Source organism: Gekko japonicus, unplaced genomic scaffold, assembly GCF_001447785.1.
Source record: "Gekko japonicus isolate JY-2015 unplaced genomic scaffold, Gekko_japonicus_V1.1 scaffold3706, whole genome shotgun sequence".
Classification (NCBI taxonomy): Eukaryota; Metazoa; Chordata; class Lepidosauria; order Squamata; family Gekkonidae; genus Gekko; species Gekko japonicus.
Window position 1 is genome coordinate 74524 of NW_015164310.1, and position 17615 is coordinate 92138.

The following is a 17615-nucleotide window of genomic DNA, read 5'->3' on the forward strand; positions in this document are numbered from 1 at the left end:
CAAACCATGTATATTTAAATAACGGCATTCCCATGCCAAATTGGGATATGTTTGCTAAGTAAAAACCGAAATTAACACAAAGCCATTCATCTAAGTCATAACACTCTCTGTAATTTACCTTAAATAGCCCTTTGTTTTACTTTTAAATGAGCATAAACCAGACTCCTGGTGACACTCAGTGGTGAATGAGAGTGCCTACACATATTTTGAGTTAGGTTGTTTCAAAAGAGGCTATGTTACCAAAGGGAAAATCCAGAAAAAGTTAAAGGACTGATCAGAAAACTGAAATTTTGAGGACAGCATGTCAAAATTGTGAATCAAACTTGGCAGTTAAATTGTGGAAATATAATAATAATATAATAATTATAATTTGGTTTGCAGCTTGCAAACGTAAACCTTAATAGCCTTATTGTTAGAGCTTTTTCAGTCTCCATTATGTTTCCAAATATATTTTCATAACAATGAGGACTAGAGATATATTTTCTTTATAAAATTAAAGATTTTATTTAGTTTATAATTGAAGTCAAAATTATTTTGGGGAGCTTCATGCAGCTGGAGATACATTGTACATTGTCTTATTTATTTAGTTATTTATACCCTGCTTTTCTCCTCAGTGCAGATCCAAATGGCTTACAAGATCATTTCCCATGATCTTACCCTCATACCACCACACAAAGTAAGTCAGGCTGCTTCCATGGCAGAGAGGGAGGACTGACCATGGGATTCCTAGATTTTATACTCTGACCACAACACCACACCAGTCTTACATAAGCATATTTGTAACAGAAATACTTATTTTTTTTGAAGATGTAGAAAAATTATGGTGCGTGAAAGAGAGAGAGAGAAAGCGAGCTTTTCACATGGTCCTATTAAAAACTGAAATATTGTTATCTGTTACCCAGCAGATCCACCTTTCAGCCTGGTTACAGATTTCATTTATCTGGACTTCTGCCTTGAGGCCCACTCAGCTACCCGTGTTGCAAAGGAAGCCTTTTATAGCTGCCTGGAATGCACCAACCGATCATTGTTCCATGAGATATAATGTTACCATTGACCTCAGAGTGTTCCATGTGATTGGAAGTCCATTTGCCAGAGCAAGAAGACAGAATGTGACTATCTTTTATGTCAACAGGCTGGGATATTATCCTTGGTACACTCCCCAGGATGTCCCTGTTAATGGTGGCCTACCTCAGAATTTCAGCTTGCAAGCCCATCTGGAGAAAGCCAGCCGTGACATCAACTACTACATTCCTGATAAAGATTTCACTGGATTAGCCGTCATCGACTGGGAACACTGGAGGCCGCAATGGGATCGCAACTGGAGCAGAAAAGATATTTACCGGCGACAGTCCAGAAAACTAATTTCTGAAATGCAAGTGAATGTTTCTGCGAACACCGTTGAATATTTGGCAAAACTTTCCTTTGAGCAAAGTGCTAAGGCTTTCATGAAGGAGACCATTGAGCTCGGGATTAGAAAGAGGCCTAAGGGCCTATGGGGGTACTACCTGTACCCTGACTGCCACAATTATAATTTCTATGACCAGAACTATACTGGTTCCTGTCCAGAGAGTGAGGTTTTGAGGAATAATGAACTCTCATGGCTCTGGAACAGCAGTGCTGCTCTGTACCCTTCCATTGGCGTGAAGAAATCCCTTGGCAATAGTGAAAATATTCTGCGTTTTTCACAGTTTAGGGTGCATGAGTCTATGAGGATTGCCTCCATGACATCCCATGATTATGCTCTCCCAGTATTTGTATATACCAGACTGGGCTATAAAGATGAGCCTTTATTATTTCTTTCAGAGGTAAGCCATTGTGGGTTGCTTTAGAGTTGGTGTACTGCAACAAGGTATGCTCAGGAAGACATCAGTTCAAATTGCACCTCAGCCAAGAACTCATCAGGTTGATTTACATAGGGTTGCTACCTCTGGGTTGGGAAATTCCTGGAGATTTGGGTGTGGGGAGTGGGGTCTGGGGAGGGGAGGGGAGGGACTTCAATGGGTTATAATGCCATAGAGCCCATCTTCCAAATGGGCCATTTGCTTCAGGAGAACTGATCTGTTGCCAGGATATCAGTTATAATAGCAGGAGATCTCCAGCCATCACCTGGAGGTTGGCAACCTTATTGGTTTGGGCAGTTTGCTGTCTTCTAGACTTGTCTTACAGGGCCACTGTGAGAATAACTCACAAAATGTCTACATAGATTTTGAACACTCAGGAAAAAACATAAATGCTAAATATTTACCTGTATGCAACCATCCATGCATGGAATATGGAGCATTGCCATGTTTCTCTCTTCCTCAATCCCTCCCAACCCCTCCTGAGGCCATTCCTAGTTTCATGGAAACCATGTGGGTTGGGGTAAGGATGGAGTGAGGAAGGCAAAGGGGTGGAGTTCCTCCTCCCTTTTCTGAAAGTGTGCTTGAGCTGAGGGTAGTGGGTATTTTCATACCCTTGTTCCTCCCTTCTGGGTTGCATGGCTCTTCCTCTGCAGCAGTCCCATGTTTTCAGGAATGATGGTTCTCGGCTTAGGGTCAGAAGGACCTGTAGGCACAGAAAGAATTGTGGGGAAACTGTGTGCTTTCCATGTACAGGATGGTTGCATTCAAGCCACTGATTAACATTTTCCACCATTTTTAGTGCATTCATGAAAGAAAATAGACTGGGGTATGCACAGTAATTTATTTGAGCTGACTTTTAGTTGCTGCCATGAACATGTGCTAACACTGCACTCCATAAAGAATGTTACGAAAGAAGAGCACTCACTTTACATAAAGTGAATGCATACATTCACTGCATCTGAAGAAATGAGCTCTAGTCCCTGAAAGCTTACTTGAAGAAAAAAATTGTGTTAGTCTTTAAGAGGCTACTACAGTCCTATCTATTTTTAATGCAGTTTCCCCTTGGGAACAAATCAGAAAGACATTTTCACTGTACTTAAATCCCTGGTTTCAGCACCATATAACAAGTTTTGGACTGGTCTATTCACAAGGCCATGAGGTGTGGGGGACACACAATTTGAGTGTTACATTTTTCTGAAAAAGTCTTCAATTACCTATTTCTACATAACAGACTTCTATTAAAGGGACAGGAGGTCTTTTCCTGGCTAGGTGGCAACCTTATTTGTGACTTCCAGAATTTTGAAAAATGCTGGTATCATCCATGCTAGAGCTGTGCCAGGGGCACCAAGGCAGCTAACGTGGTTAAAACCACCATTCCCCATGTTATAGCTACATAAAAAGAAACAACAGGACATGCAGGCTATTTTTTTCCTTTGAGGATTAATAAGAACATATACACAACTAAGGTTGCCAACTGCATGGAGAGAAAAAAATGTCCTGTCCTTTTAATAGAGACTTTGTTGGGAACCTGTCTACCAGGTGATGATGAAGCCATGTAAAGCTTCAACTGCTCATTTCCACACATGAAGCCTCTATTAAAGGGACACATTTTCCTTCACATCTATCTGGGGCAGAACATGTCCACCACCACCCCCGGTTCTAATCCAAATGCTAGATCATATAGAGGATAAATGCACTAAAATGTAAATAGAACACAGCATTGTCCCTTATTATCAAGAAAATTATCATTGAGATGCTAGCCTAGTTCCCTCAGGATCGGTCCCTCCTAACATACTTGGCCCTCCAAGTTCTTGGCTAGCTATTTTCCTCCTTAGTGGAATATGTGGCAAAAGGTTCATAATAGAGGAATAATGTTCTTTTCTATTTTCCTTATAGCAAGATCTTGTTAGTACTATTGGAGAAAGTGCTGCACTGGGAGCAGCAGGGATCGTTATTTGGGGAGACATGAATTTAACTTCATCGGAGGTAAGGATGAGGACATTATTCAAGAAACTAGACAGAATTTATATTATATGCTCTTCCATTTTGATTTCTTTACATTTTTACTTGCAGTTTAATTCATTCTCATGTAGTCTAATAAGATCACAACATATATGGTTTGTTCACGGCCTGTGTGATGCTGCCTGTGTGGGGAGGGGAACAGGGTCAAGGGAAGTCAGACCATTGTCTCTGGAAGATTTAGATCACTGTGCCCAGTTAGGTCAGTATGAAGTCAGATGAACCTGAACATGTTGTCTTCTTGAGGCCAAGATTGTTGTTGCTCACCTTGGTATTTACACACCATAAATGGCTTCATTTACTAGTAGTTCTCTTCTGAATTGTACCTCTCTGTGAAGAGCAAAAACCTTCCGAAAGAACTATCAGCATCCTCAGGAAGTTATAAGAATCAGACCTGAAGCCACAACTGACAAGAATGGAATATAAGTCTGCTGTGTAGCTTTGACCACAGCTGTCAGAGAACTGCTAAGATTGCCCTTATGGAGGAAAGGTGGAGGAGAAACTGCCTTCTAAGTGGTAGGCTCTTTTGGCTGCCTTTCTAAACATATTTTCCTGGAATTTTGTTGTTCAGTTGCATAGTCAAGTCCGACTCTTTGTGACCCCATGGACCACATCACTCCAGGTCCTCCTGTCTTCCACCATCCTCTGGAGTTTGCTTAATTTTATGTTCGTTGCATTAATAACACTGTCTAACCATCTCATCCTTTGCCATCCCTTTCTTCTTTTACCTTCAATCTTTCCCAGCATCAGGGTCTTCTCCAGTGAGTGCTCCCTTCTCCATACCACTTCAGTGCCTGGCCTTCCAGGGAACAGTCAGGATTGATTTCTTTTAGGATTGACTGATTTGATCTCCTTGCAGTCCAAGGGACTATCAAGAGTCCAGTTCAAGGGACTCTCAAGAGTCGAGCACCATAATTCAAAAGCATCTATTCTTCAGTGCTCTGCCTTCCTTATAGTCCAACTCTCACAGCCATACATTACTACTGGGAATACCATTGCTTTGACCATATGGACTTTGGTTGGCAGGGTGATGTCGCTACTTTTTATTATGCTGTCTAGGTTTGCCATAGCTTTCCTCCCAAGGAGCAGGTGTCTTTTAATTTCATGGCTTAGTCACCGTCTGCAGTAATCTTGGATCCCAGGAACGTGAATTCTGTCACTGCTTCTATGATTTCCCCTTCTATTTGCCAAGGAGTAATGGATTCAGATGCCATGATCTTAGTTTTTTTTATGTTGAGTTTCAAGCCAACTTTTGCACTCTCCTCTTTAATCCTCAACAAGAGGCTCTTGAGGTCCTCTTCACTTTCTGCCATTAGAGTGGTATCATCTGCATATCTGAGGTTGTTGATGGTTTCCCCGGCAATCTTAATTCTGGCTTGTGATTCATCCAGGCCAGCATTTCACAATTCCTGGAATTAAGTCCAATTAAATAACATGAGGTAGATTTTACATAGTTCTGTTTATGATTGCCCCCTACCTCTTATTCCTAGAATTTCAATATTTATGAGATTGACCAAAAATCAAAACAACAACCCCCCCCCCAAAAAAACCAGGCAATAGAGAGGAGGTAGGCCTAAATTATACTCTTCTAATCTACCAGAACCTTGCAATCACAAATCTACTTCTTTTTGTCAAGAGCTCCACCCTTTACAGTGCCTCCAAAGCAGTTATACACTCCTACGCCCATTGACTTCAGTTGATTTAGAATAATGAAATTCTCACACTGTTAATCACCACTACTTTGCAAGACCAAATAGCCTCCACAGACTATTCCTTTGCTCCCGAATTGGCTTTACTTACCCTTGCCCCATGTAACTTTCCTCCTGTCTATATGATTTCTCTCTACATTCAAGACACACTTTCAGCATTGTATCTTGTTCGCTTTGACTGCTTCCCATCTCATTCACCACTTCAGCTTTTACTCTTTGTCACTTTGTTTGCCTGCTCTTATATGTGCAACTATCTGATTTGTTTATATTGCCTTCCTCCTGCTATTGGCTTAGTTTATCATCTGTTCATCTAGGTGCCTATTCCTGAAAAGATTTAGATACTTCCTCACATGTCCTTAAATTTCAAGGATTTACCTACTGCAAGACATTGGTTTCCTTCCCATATCTAACTGACTAGAGCATAATGCTAGCTACTGTGAAATATATGCATCAATATTGTCCTTAGAAGCCTATCCCAGCAAAGCCATACTTCCTCCCTGCTTTGAAAAAGAAACAAAATGAAAAACAGACCTAGCAGCTAAAGTCACTTGATTAAAAGAGCAGGGCATTTTTCTCCAGCTTTGTTGACAGCCCTAGCTGGAAGGAGCACCCAGGGAAAGACAACAGAAAACAGTTATTTAGGAGTTACGTTACAGGACAGCTTAAGTGAATTGTTGAGCTTTTAGCTAACATTGCCAACAGACCTTGACAAAAATGTCCTGTCCCTTTAATTGAGCCTCAATGAATGGAAATGGGCAGCTGAAGCTGTTCATGTCATGGAGGGAAATAACACCAGCTGGTACATAAGATCCCATTAAGCTTCTAGTAAAGAGACAGGATATTTTTTCTCCACCTATTTGCCAGCTTTGCTTTTAGCTACATGACTGTTTGGAAGGGGAGAGCTGGAGAAGACCTTAGAAAGCAAGCCTGAGGCATAAAACAAGGAAACAGCATTCAGTAGAGCAGTACTAGTTAGTACATTTGCTGCCCCCTGGAGGAGCTAGATGAACAGGCACCTAGATGAACAGATGATAAACTAAGTCAATAGCCGGAAGGCAATCAATCAATCCTAAAATAAATCAACCCTGACTGTTCCCTGGAAGGCCAGATACTGAAGCAGTAGCTCAGATACTTTGGCCACCAAATGAGAAGGGAGTATTCACTGGAGAAGACACTGATGCTGGGAAAGATTGAAGTTAAAAGAAGAAGGGGATGGCAAAGGATGAGATGGTTAAACAGTGTTATTGATGCAATGAATGTGAAGTTAAGCAAACTCTGGAGGACAGCAGAAGACAGGAGGGCCTGGAGTGATGTGGTCCATGGGGTCGTGAAGAGTCGGACTCAACTGTGCAACTGAACAACAACAAGGAGGAACTGACTGCTTTTGTACAGCTGACATTGCATGTTCCAGTGTGAGGTGCCTTTTATTACAGCAGGAAACTTGAACAGATGTATTTGAGTAAAGACACCTAATCAGGTGCAAGTATCTTCCAGTGCAGATTTTGCTAGCTTCAGTCTGAGAAGTTCCCTTGAAATTAAATCAAAAGCTGACTTAAGATCAATAAAAACTAGAGTTGCCTCCGTCAAATCACTACAGTTTTCTTTGACCCAGTAACCCAAAACAAGACATCATTTTAAGGAATTGTAGATGTTGCGGCTTTTTTTCAGCTTTGTGTAACAAGATGTCCCTGCCACAATCACAATACAGCAGCAGCACCACCCTTCTTTCCATAAAATTAGCCTATTGGTAACATAGATTTGAAGAACATAGAACATTGGTAACATAGATTTCAATGAATCCCCTGAAATTTTAAAAAACTGAAATTATTTTACTGCATTCCCTTTGGTATAACACAACCCTAAAGCCATTTGATTGTTCTACTTTCTTTATTTCATAATCCCAATAATTTACACTTGATTTTTCTAAAAAACTTTGACTCTTATCATCAATTTTTAAAAATCTCAGCAACAATTAATTCACAGCAAACTAAAATTTCTGAGGCACAATATGTAAATAACAGCAACACCCCCCACATACAAATCAATGCAGCAGAGAAAAGCAAAGGGATTCACAGCTGGACACACAAAAAAGCCTTTCACTGGTAGGTAAGCGCCAATCAAGAAAATGCCAGGAACTTATTTATTTACTCCAGCAATGGGGACCCAATGCAGCTCTACTCCATTTTACCCACCCAACAACCCTGTGCGCTCGGTTAGGTAGAGTGTGTGTGACTGGGCCAAGGTCACCCAGTGAGCTTCCATGAGAGATTGAGGATTTGAAACCTCCTGGGGACGAGTTCCACAGGTGTGGCACCATAGCAGCTCTCCTCAGGATATCTTCTACTTTGCTTCAAGCCACAAGAAAAACCAGGAAAGGGCCTGTGTGGGATAGATCCTAAATGTTCTATATACACAGGCAGGAACATTTTATTAGCAGTTATATAGATGGCATTTGCTATTGTTTTATTTATTTATTTAGAACATTTGCCTGCTTGCATAGGCATAATCTTCGTGGGGGCGGCGGGGCTTCAGCCCCCGCCGAAATTTTCAGGAAGGTGCTCAGCATCCCCCGGGAGCCACCCTTGCTCCTAGCACAGCAATGCCTCTGGCCCAGCCCCCCCCCCAGGAAATTGGAAAGTCCTACACCCTTGCCTGCTTGATGTGGATCACAATAAAAGGAAGACCAAGCCAATACATACAAATTATACCACCAAATAAAATAAAAACAAGTCAGGGCATAAAAGCACATAAAACAAACAGAACAATTATATAGGTAAAAGCAGTCCTCTGGCTAGGAGTAGCCCATAAAAATAACTTTAAAAGATGGAACTTCTCAGTTAAAAGCTCTGGAGGGAAAGAAATGTTTGGCCTTCATGCCTGGTAGAGATCTTGTTTGAGTGGAAAGGTGGCATATAAATATTCTAAATGAATGAAAACAAAGAAAAGAAGCATACCAAGGGCATTCCAAAGATAAGGTGCCACCACTGAGAAAGCCCTGTCTCTGTTCACCATCCTCTGCAGGTGGGGGCAGAGACAGGCCGGGTTTGAGAAGAGGTCTTAACAGGCTGGCTGGACAATATGAACAGAGATGGTCCTTCATGTATGGTGTGGTTTCACACAATGGAATATTTTATTGTATCTTCTCTTTGAAAGGTCAGCTGTACAAAGGTGAAACAATTCATTGCTTCTGAGTTGGGTTTCTACATCATCAATGTAACCAGAGCTGTGGAGGTGTGCAGCAGGCATCTGTGTCAGAATAATGGGCGATGTGTACGAAGAAACTGGAAATCTTTGGATTACCTTCATTTAAATCCCAACAGCTTTCAAATCAAAGCCTCAGAAGATCAGGGATTTACTGTGAGAGGGAAAGCTTCACACTCAGACCTTCAAATCATGTCAGAAAAATTCACCTGCCATTGTTATCAAGGGTTTAAAGGAGGTGATTGCAGGGAAGATAAAACTTCAGGCAAGCGACCAGGAAATTCAGCCAGTTTACTCTCATCTGGAGTAGTAGTTATGATAAAATTGGTTTCCTTGAACTATTTACTTCCTGGGGCTTTGGGTTTGACTTAATCACTGAGTGCTTTCAGGGTCTATCATATCAGCAGACTTAGAGGAAGAAGACAGAAGGAATTTAAGAACCATCAGGTCATACAGCTGGATCCTTTGCCTCTTTACTGCCAAATAAGTATGTGTAGGATAGAAGCTTCAGATAATGAAAGAAAATCAATGCATAGAAAAACTTTGGTCAAGGAAAGGAATTGTCTGTTGATAGTTATCAGAACAAGAAGATTCTGAAAATGTACGTGCTTCTGGATGGTGGCTTCCCATTGCTCTATCAATATGGCAGGAGCATGAGAATGGTACATTAATTATTTATTAAAAATAGACTTCCCACCCCCATTCTGCACCCCCTGTGTTCCCTTGGTAGAGCAGTGGGAGGAAAAGAATGGGGGGTGGGTGATGTCACATCTGTGAACCTCCCCAAATCTCTATGGTCTTTAACTCAGAGATTGGGGAAATTCCTGGAGTGTCTTGGACACTGTGACATGACATTTATTTATTCAAAACATTTATTAGTTGCCTTTCAACCTTGCAGAAATCAAGGAGGCTTAGAAAACAAACAAACAAACAATTATTAAAAATACATAAAAGACAACAATTTAAATTATCCAGTTAGGATTGCTAATAAATAAAAACTAAATTAGTCAAATAAAGTCCTAAATAAAACTGTCTTCAATTGGCTCCTGAAGATCAACAGTGAGGGGACCATGCATGCCTCCTTGGAAAGATAGTTTCAAAATTGTGGGGCTACCACTAAAAAGGGCCTCTCTTGTGTGCCCACTAGATGAGCTTCTTTGATTGGTGGGACAGTCAGGATGGCCTCTTCCTATGATATTAATTCCTATGGTTGAAGGAACTGAAAATGAAATAAGAGAAAGAAATTCCTGGGCAGGAACATATGGGAGAAGATGGTCCTTCAGATACCCTGTTCCCAACCCATGTAGGGCTTAAAGGACAAAACCAACACCTTGAATTGAGCTTGGAAGCAGATTGGTAGCCAATGTAATTACTGTATCATTGGGGTCACATGCTCCCAGTACTTGGCTCTGAACAGGAATCTAGCTGCAGCATTCTGCACTAGCTGTAGCTTCCAAACTGTCTTCAGGGGTAGCCCCGAGTATTTTGCTACAGTCCAGTCTAGATGTAACTAAGGCATGGCTCACTGTCCCTAGATCTGACTGAACAAGGAACAGGTGCAGCTGACACAACAGCCGAAGCCAGACAAAAGCACTCTGAGTCACTGCAGCCACCTGGTTTTCTAAGGTAACTGCAGTGTCAAGCAGCACTCCCTAGCTGGATTTTCAAGGTGAGTATAACCCCACCTACAACAGGAGAGATCTGAAGTCCCTGGTCTGCCTTTCTACTAACCCAGAGGACCTCTGTGTTGTCAGGATTAAGTTTCAGCTTGTTCGCCCTCATCCAGCCCAGTACTGATTCCAAGCATCAGTTCAGAATGTCAGTAGCATCCTCGGAATTAGGTGGAAAAGAAATGTAGAGCTGGGTATCATCCACATATTGGTGACACTGCAGCCCATACCTCCTCATGACCTCTCTCAGTAGCTTCATATAGATATTAAATAGCATGTGGAGTAAAGTGGAACGTTACCATATGCCAACACCCATGAGGCCAATACCCATGAGGCCAAGCAGGAATCCCCAACAGTGTCTTTTAAGGACCATCCAGATAGTAAACCTACTACTACTACTAGCCAGTTTGGTGTAGTGGTTAAGTGCACAGACTCTAATCTGGGAGAACCAGGTTTGATTCCTCACTCCTCCACTTGCACCTGCTGGATGACCTTGGGCAAGCCATAGTTCTGGCACAGCTGTTCTTGAAAAAGAGCAGTTCCTGTCACAGCTCTCTCAGCCCCACCTACCTCACAGGGTGTCTGTTGTGGGAAGGGGAAAGGAAATGAGATTGTAAGTCACTCTGAGACTCCTTTGGGTAGTGAAAGGTGGGGTTTAAATCCAATCTCTTCTTCTACTACTGCTACCACCACCACCTCATACCACTTCTTAACTGATTAGTTTTAAGCAGATTACTAAAATATAGAAAAAGCTAGACCCCATTTGAACAGCTGTGAAAGTCTATCACAGATGTATAATACTTCATAGCTAAAACAGTGATAGGTCTGCTACTCTCTTCTAATAAAAGAGATGTCTGTATATGATCTATATTTTGGAGTACAGGAAAATTATAAGATTTTAGGCTCAGAAAAATGATTGCATTCAAAGGTCACGTGATACAGGGTGTCTACACCACTTGCACCACAGTTACATACTCTATCAGAGTACTGGTATCTTAAGATACCTCCCTTGCAAAACTCTAGTTGGTAGGGCATTAAGGTGCACCAACATAAAGGAATGCCTATAGTGAGGAACAGTCAAATATGAGCAATAATCAGGGAGCTCACCAGGTGGAAGGATACCAACAAATCGAGTAGAACAAAGATGTTGTGCTCTACTTAAATAGAGGTTTCTTAATCATTCTTATGCTTAAACTCCTGCCAACCTAGCAGTTCGAAAGCAAGAAATTGCAAGTAGATAAATAGGGACCACTTCGGTGGGAAGGTAACAGCGTTCCGTGCTCCTTGGTGTTTAGTCATGCCGGCCACATGACCACGGAAACGTCTTCGGACAGCGCTGGCTCTTCGGCTTTGTAACGGAGATGAGCACCGCAACCCTAGAGTCGGATTCGACTGGCTTTCGAGCAAGGGAACCTTTACCTTTACCTAACTGCATAAAAGGAATCCAAGGAAAGACTGAGGAACTGTAGTAATTGCTCAACAAGTTTATCTTAGTGGAAAACATAAGAGTCCTCTCTGACTAAGCCAAGGTAGCCCCCTTGGATGTCTGAGTGTATAATTTTAACTTTAAGAGAAAAAGCCTTCATCCAGGCCTGAGCTTCAAGAGATGGTTGTCCCAACCCAATTCAACTCGGAGGACCACCCCTGCTACACAGTTTGGAATTCTGCAGATGGAATGTAGGAATTTAAGAAGAATTGAATCAAAGGAGTCCCCAGATACCAGCCCCATATAAACTTTGCACAGTCACTTTGGTGTTAAACAGTTTGATGGCAGCTGGGATATATGGAGCCCCAGATGAATAAAAGAAATGACAGATGATATTTTATGCCACTGCAGCCAATCTTTTAACATGAGCAGCTTGCACTGACCAAGTTAATCTCTGGTCAAACCAGACCCCTAAATATTTAAAATGGGGGACCTCCTCAATATCTTTAACATAAATTTTCCACTTGTAGGGTACATGAGATTTCCCCCAAAAAACAATGGTCCCGTTCACACGGAGAAGTTGTCACGCTAAAGACACAGATGATAGGCGGATTTTTGGTGCACGATCACACCGCAACATCTGGGAAGCGTAGTACACCCGTGGCTTCTCGCCGAAGATGCGGAGTAAAAAACTACCATATATGATGTACTAGTTTCTGGAAAACATGGGGCAAGGGCGGGTGTCTGATAGTGTTTCCACTTGAATCCCATGGCATCGGGTGCCCGTCCATGTCCCGTTGCACACCGGATGGTTTTTTTGGTAAGTCTCCACAGGATGCGCACAAACGATCATGCGCATGTGCAAACTCCAGTGTGAAAAAAAATTACCGTTTGCCTAGCGATTGCCGGTGTGATCGCGCCGCGCTGCTTCTTTGCCACGCTGCTTCTTTGCCGCGCTGCAGGATAGCCGTGTGACCAGCACCTAATGGCCTAACCACGGGACCTCGATGGGACATGTGATCGGGCTGCCGCGCGTTACTTTGCTCCAGGGTAAACAGCCACACTTCTCCCCGGCATTTTCTGGCCCGTGTGACCGGGACCAATCTTGGATTTTTGATAGTTAACTATCAGGCATTCTTCCAAACAGTAAGCGACAAAATCCTCTATCAGGGAGGACTGTCCTGATGTTGTTCTTGATAGGAGAACTGCTTCATCAGCAAAACGTAGGGTAGAAACTTTAATGTTAGCAAGGGATGGGTTACCATGGCAAGGCTGGAAACCCTCATTACTACCATCTGCTGTGCTGCCTTCAAGGACTTATCCTGGCCCAAGTACAAGGATCAGCAATGTTTCTGATTCATCAAGCATACAAAGTCATTTTCAAAATACAGCACTTTGTGTTGTAAAACCTGTGATTCTTTTCTCTTTTTTAACATTTTGCAGGTTAAGCCTGTTTTGGTTTCTCAGGCTGGGGACTGGACTCATTAAGAATGCTTCCTGTGCTCTGCTACCCACCATATTATGTCCTGTAAAGGTAAAGGTTCCCTTGCTCAAAAGCCAGTCGAATCTGGCTTTAGGGTTGCGGTGCTCATCTCTGTTTCAAAGCCGAAGAGCCCGCGCTGTCCGAAGACGTTTCCGTGATCATGTGGCCGGCATGACTAAACACCAAGGTGCACGGAACGCTGTTACCTTCCCACTGAAGTGGTACCTATTTATCTACTTGCAATTTCTTGCTTTCGAACTGCTAGGTTGGCAGGAGCTGGAACTAGAGATGGGAGCTCACTCCGTCTTGTGGCACCCGGGTCTCGAACTGCTGAACTACTGACCTTCCACAGCCTGCAGTTCAGGCTTGAGCCACCACTTGAGCCACCGCATATGCATATGCATATGCATATGCATATGACACTTCCTTCTACTGAGTCAAACCATTGGTCTATCCTGGAAAGTATTACCTTATCTGATTGGCAGTGGCTCTCCAGGTTTCTTTAACATCATCTGTCACCTGATCCTTCTCACTGGGGAGGCCATGGATTAAACTTGGGACCTTCTGCATGCAAAGCAGATGCTTTACCACTGAGCCTCAGCTCCTTCCCAAAGTACAGCATCCATATGGAGGGTGGTTGAAATGGCTGCTGGGTGGTCAGTGTGATAGAACAGCTTACCATGTTGACTGGCTGCAGAGAGTCTCTACCAGTGGCTGCTAGGTAATGTCAAGGAAACTCCAGGTGATCCGTATGGAAAGCCAAGCTACAATTTTTCTCCATAAAGTGAACCAGGACCCATACTAAAGCTGTTTCATATGGCTTCCACATGGGTGGAAACATGATTACCAACCACCTGATCTGCAATTTGTAGACCTCTGAGCAGAGGTGTACTCAGGGCGGGGTTGTAGTGGTGGTCTGCCCCAGGTGCAGGGCAGGCAATAAGCATCACATCCATCCCTTCTTTGCACACAAACTTCCTGCTTGCTTCAGAGGAGCTGCTCGGCTGCCCTTGATGCTGGATGAATGCAGTGAGTGCCGGCTTCATCTCCACCCACAGCGTGCAGCACCCTTAAAGCTCAGCTGCCGACAAGCTAGTCAAGGCAAACGCACACCACACCACAAAGCCCCATTTCTGCAGCCACCTCCTATGGAACTGCTCCCCCCCCCCCCAAGCCCAGGAAAAGCTGGTAATCTTTTACCTCTGCAGAGATCAGCAGGCTGCAGTGGAGGAGCAAGGTAAGAATGTCCCATTCTGCCACTGGAAAATTTAGTGTGGACCCAATTCAAAGAAGGCATTTAGCAGAGGCTTGGACACTACTGTTAAAAAAGCATTAAGGAGAATCACAGGCAGCAGTGAAGTTTGAGGAAGGAGGCTTCATTTTGCTGTATGCTTGACTAAGGAACAATTTGATAGTGTTTAATAACGTAATTTGTGCCTCATTTTTTCATTTAACAATACATTGATTTATAGTGAAAAGAACCCAGCAGTAAACTGAGTTAGTGTGAACTAGCTCTGTTTTTTTAGCTTAAGACTCACACATTTTTGTCTTAGCTCAGGAAGGATGGCTCCAGAGCAAACTAATTTATGTGGTAGCCAAATCGCTTGCTCACAACTTTAATGCCAGTAGCTCACAAAGTAGAATTTTTGCTCACAAGACTCCACAGCTTTGAGGGAACATTGGCAGTAATCTTACACATGCTTATTTGGGAGTAAACACCACTGAACCCGTTATTTATTTGTTTTAAATATCTCTGGGCCATTTCTCTGTAAAATGTGTGCAAGGCAGTTTTTTAGCTTCAGACTCACACATTTCTGTGTTAGCTCAGGAAGGATATAGTATAGTAAAATTGCTCTTAACAATAAATAAAACAATTCCAAAATCCAATAACCAGCAGAGACATAAAATTCTAAAACCAAAAACTGTAAAAAAAAATCAACTTGGACAGCAGCAGCACCTCAGAACTGCTATGACAGCAGTGCTATCAATATTAAACCATTAAATAAGACAGAAAAATAAACAGTCAATAATGAACAGCCATGGCATGTTCATGAAGGCACAGGGAACACAATTGGGGTCTGAGATGACAGATGCAGTTGCATCTGGCTTAGGGAATTTCTCCCCAAATATGAAGTGATTCTACATAATTTGTGGAGGCTTGCATATATTACGAATGTTTGGTATTGGTAGTTTAGGGCTCTTGGTTAAAACAGTTAGTGGTTGCCAAGGTGAGCCTCAAGGCAAAGATGCTCTATGGACTCCTCCTCATACCACCAGTCCTGGACACATTTTTACTGCAGATTCAGATATATGGAACTGTCTGGAGCTTGGATGTATCTGTAGTGATTACTAAAAAGAAAAAAAAAGTTTGAACTTTTGGAGACATAATAAATTTTCAAGGTGAACCATTATCTAGTCTGGTTTGGATGCTACTAGTTCTAAATTAATATTTTGCATATTAGGGCAGAGAAGGGGGATGATTCTAGCTGGAATGGAACCTTGATAACCATCTGTCCACAACAGCACAGTGAGAAAACCCCCCTTGCTTCTGTCTACCCTCTCCAAGATGTCATAGTACTCTCATGTTAAATTAGGGGCTTTAGCAGAGAACAGACTGTGCTTCATATAGGGTACATTGTAAGTCCAGAATCTTTGCCATATCTCTTGTTGTTAAAGAGTATGGCACTTTTATAAATCTTACTATGTGAAATTAGAGGATTCCCAGGCATGGAGACATGGGTGCTGGGGCTTAAATAACAACATTATGGTAACTGGATATCAGGATACTCTTTTCCTTATATCTCTTAATATGGATGTAATGAAAAAGTATTAATCCATTACTTTTTTCCTTTTTTGTACTGTAATATTTATTTTACTTTATTGGCATGAATGTATATATATATGAAATTCAATAAAAGAAAATTTTCACTGCCTGTGTTTCTTTTCTGGCCATTATTATTAATTTAATTTCATGATTATTACCTGGATAACCCAGGCTAGCCTGATCCCTTCAGAGTTTGGAAGGATAAGCAGGGTTGACCTTGGCTAGTATTTGGAATACTGGGGTTGTGACACAGAGGCAGGCAATGGCAAACCACCCCTGAAACATCTCTTGCCTTAAAAATAAGTCTAGCTCACTACTTAGTGGTGCATAACGTTAAAGAGCTAGCACTTCTGGCTGCCAGACAATCTTATGATCTCCTGGCTATTCTACACACAATACCATACAATAATTATTAATTACTCGGAGTAAGGCCCATTGTGGGAAGAAATACAACAAGCTTTTTTAAAAAAAATTATTGAATGACAAAACCTAATTTTTCCTTTTTGGTAGACTGCATCCTCTCCTCTGGTCCAACTATCCCCTAATTTTTCCTTTTTTTGTACACTTACCTGGCTTTGTCACATGTAGTGTGTGTCTTGTCACTTCTTACTTTGTCTTGTCCGATCTATTAGGTTTTCTCTATGTCAAGTAGAGTCTGTACAAAGTAAATTATTAGTTCATGTTAGCCAGTGAGGATGCATTTTGCAAATATGAGACATTGAGTTTTTTTGTCTAAACATCTCCTTCCTCTGCTCTGGCCGAAGTGTGTTCTTTCATTTTTTGCACACTTAACTGGGTTTGTCATGTGTAGTGTGTGTCTTGTTTATTGCCACATTTCCCCCCTTTGAACGTTTGTCTATGTGTATCTGTATCTGCCTGTTTCCCTCCTTGGTCAAGGCTAAATCAAGACCACAAAAGTGAGGAACAATGCCTGGTTATAATTTCTACAGGAAGACAAGCTCTGACCCGGGTTCCTGTTTTTTTCCATCCCTTTATCACTTTAAATATGTACCTGGATGTCTGTATTTGTCTCTGTTGGTTTGCCTCTTGCTTTGTAATTGGTTTTCACACTCTGGGTGTGGTTAAAGGTTCCCCCCAGTCGCAGGGTTAATCCCAGTGTTGCACACTCTGTATCTCTCCTTATATATAATTGAGTAAGAACATTCTATATGAACATTCTAAATTTGGCCCCTTTAGTGTTAGGCCGGAAAAACTGCCACTCAGAAGACACTGGCTGGGTTGACTGGCTGCTTTGTGCAGTCCCGCCCAGCGTTCCAAGGTCTTTTGCATATGGAAGCTGATTGGACTTCACTGCATTCCACACCTCAAACTCACCCCCCTCCCCGCAAGGCAGTTGGAATGTCAGTTGCATATGGAACCTTCAGGGTCTTTTGCATATGGAAGCTGATTGGACTTCACTCCATTCCACACCTCATACTCCC

The 17615-nt window shown here is 42.2% G+C and overlaps 1 protein-coding gene across 1 annotated transcript in view; it reads left to right on the plus strand.

Moving 5' to 3' along the window:
• Positions 1 to 860: 860 nt before the first annotated feature.
• LOC107108395 (hyaluronidase-4-like) overlaps positions 861 to 17615 on the plus strand; it is a 36143-nt gene continuing 19388 nt past the window's right edge. The window contains exons 1-5 of the mRNA XM_015408825.1: positions 861 to 1805; positions 3738 to 3827; positions 8723 to 9035; positions 10306 to 10396; positions 13310 to 13400. Of these exons, the coding sequence (XP_015264311.1) occupies positions 861 to 1805; positions 3738 to 3827; positions 8723 to 9035; positions 10306 to 10396; positions 13310 to 13400 (1530 nt within the window). The remainder of the gene's footprint in view (positions 1806 to 3737; positions 3828 to 8722; positions 9036 to 10305; positions 10397 to 13309; positions 13401 to 17615) is intronic.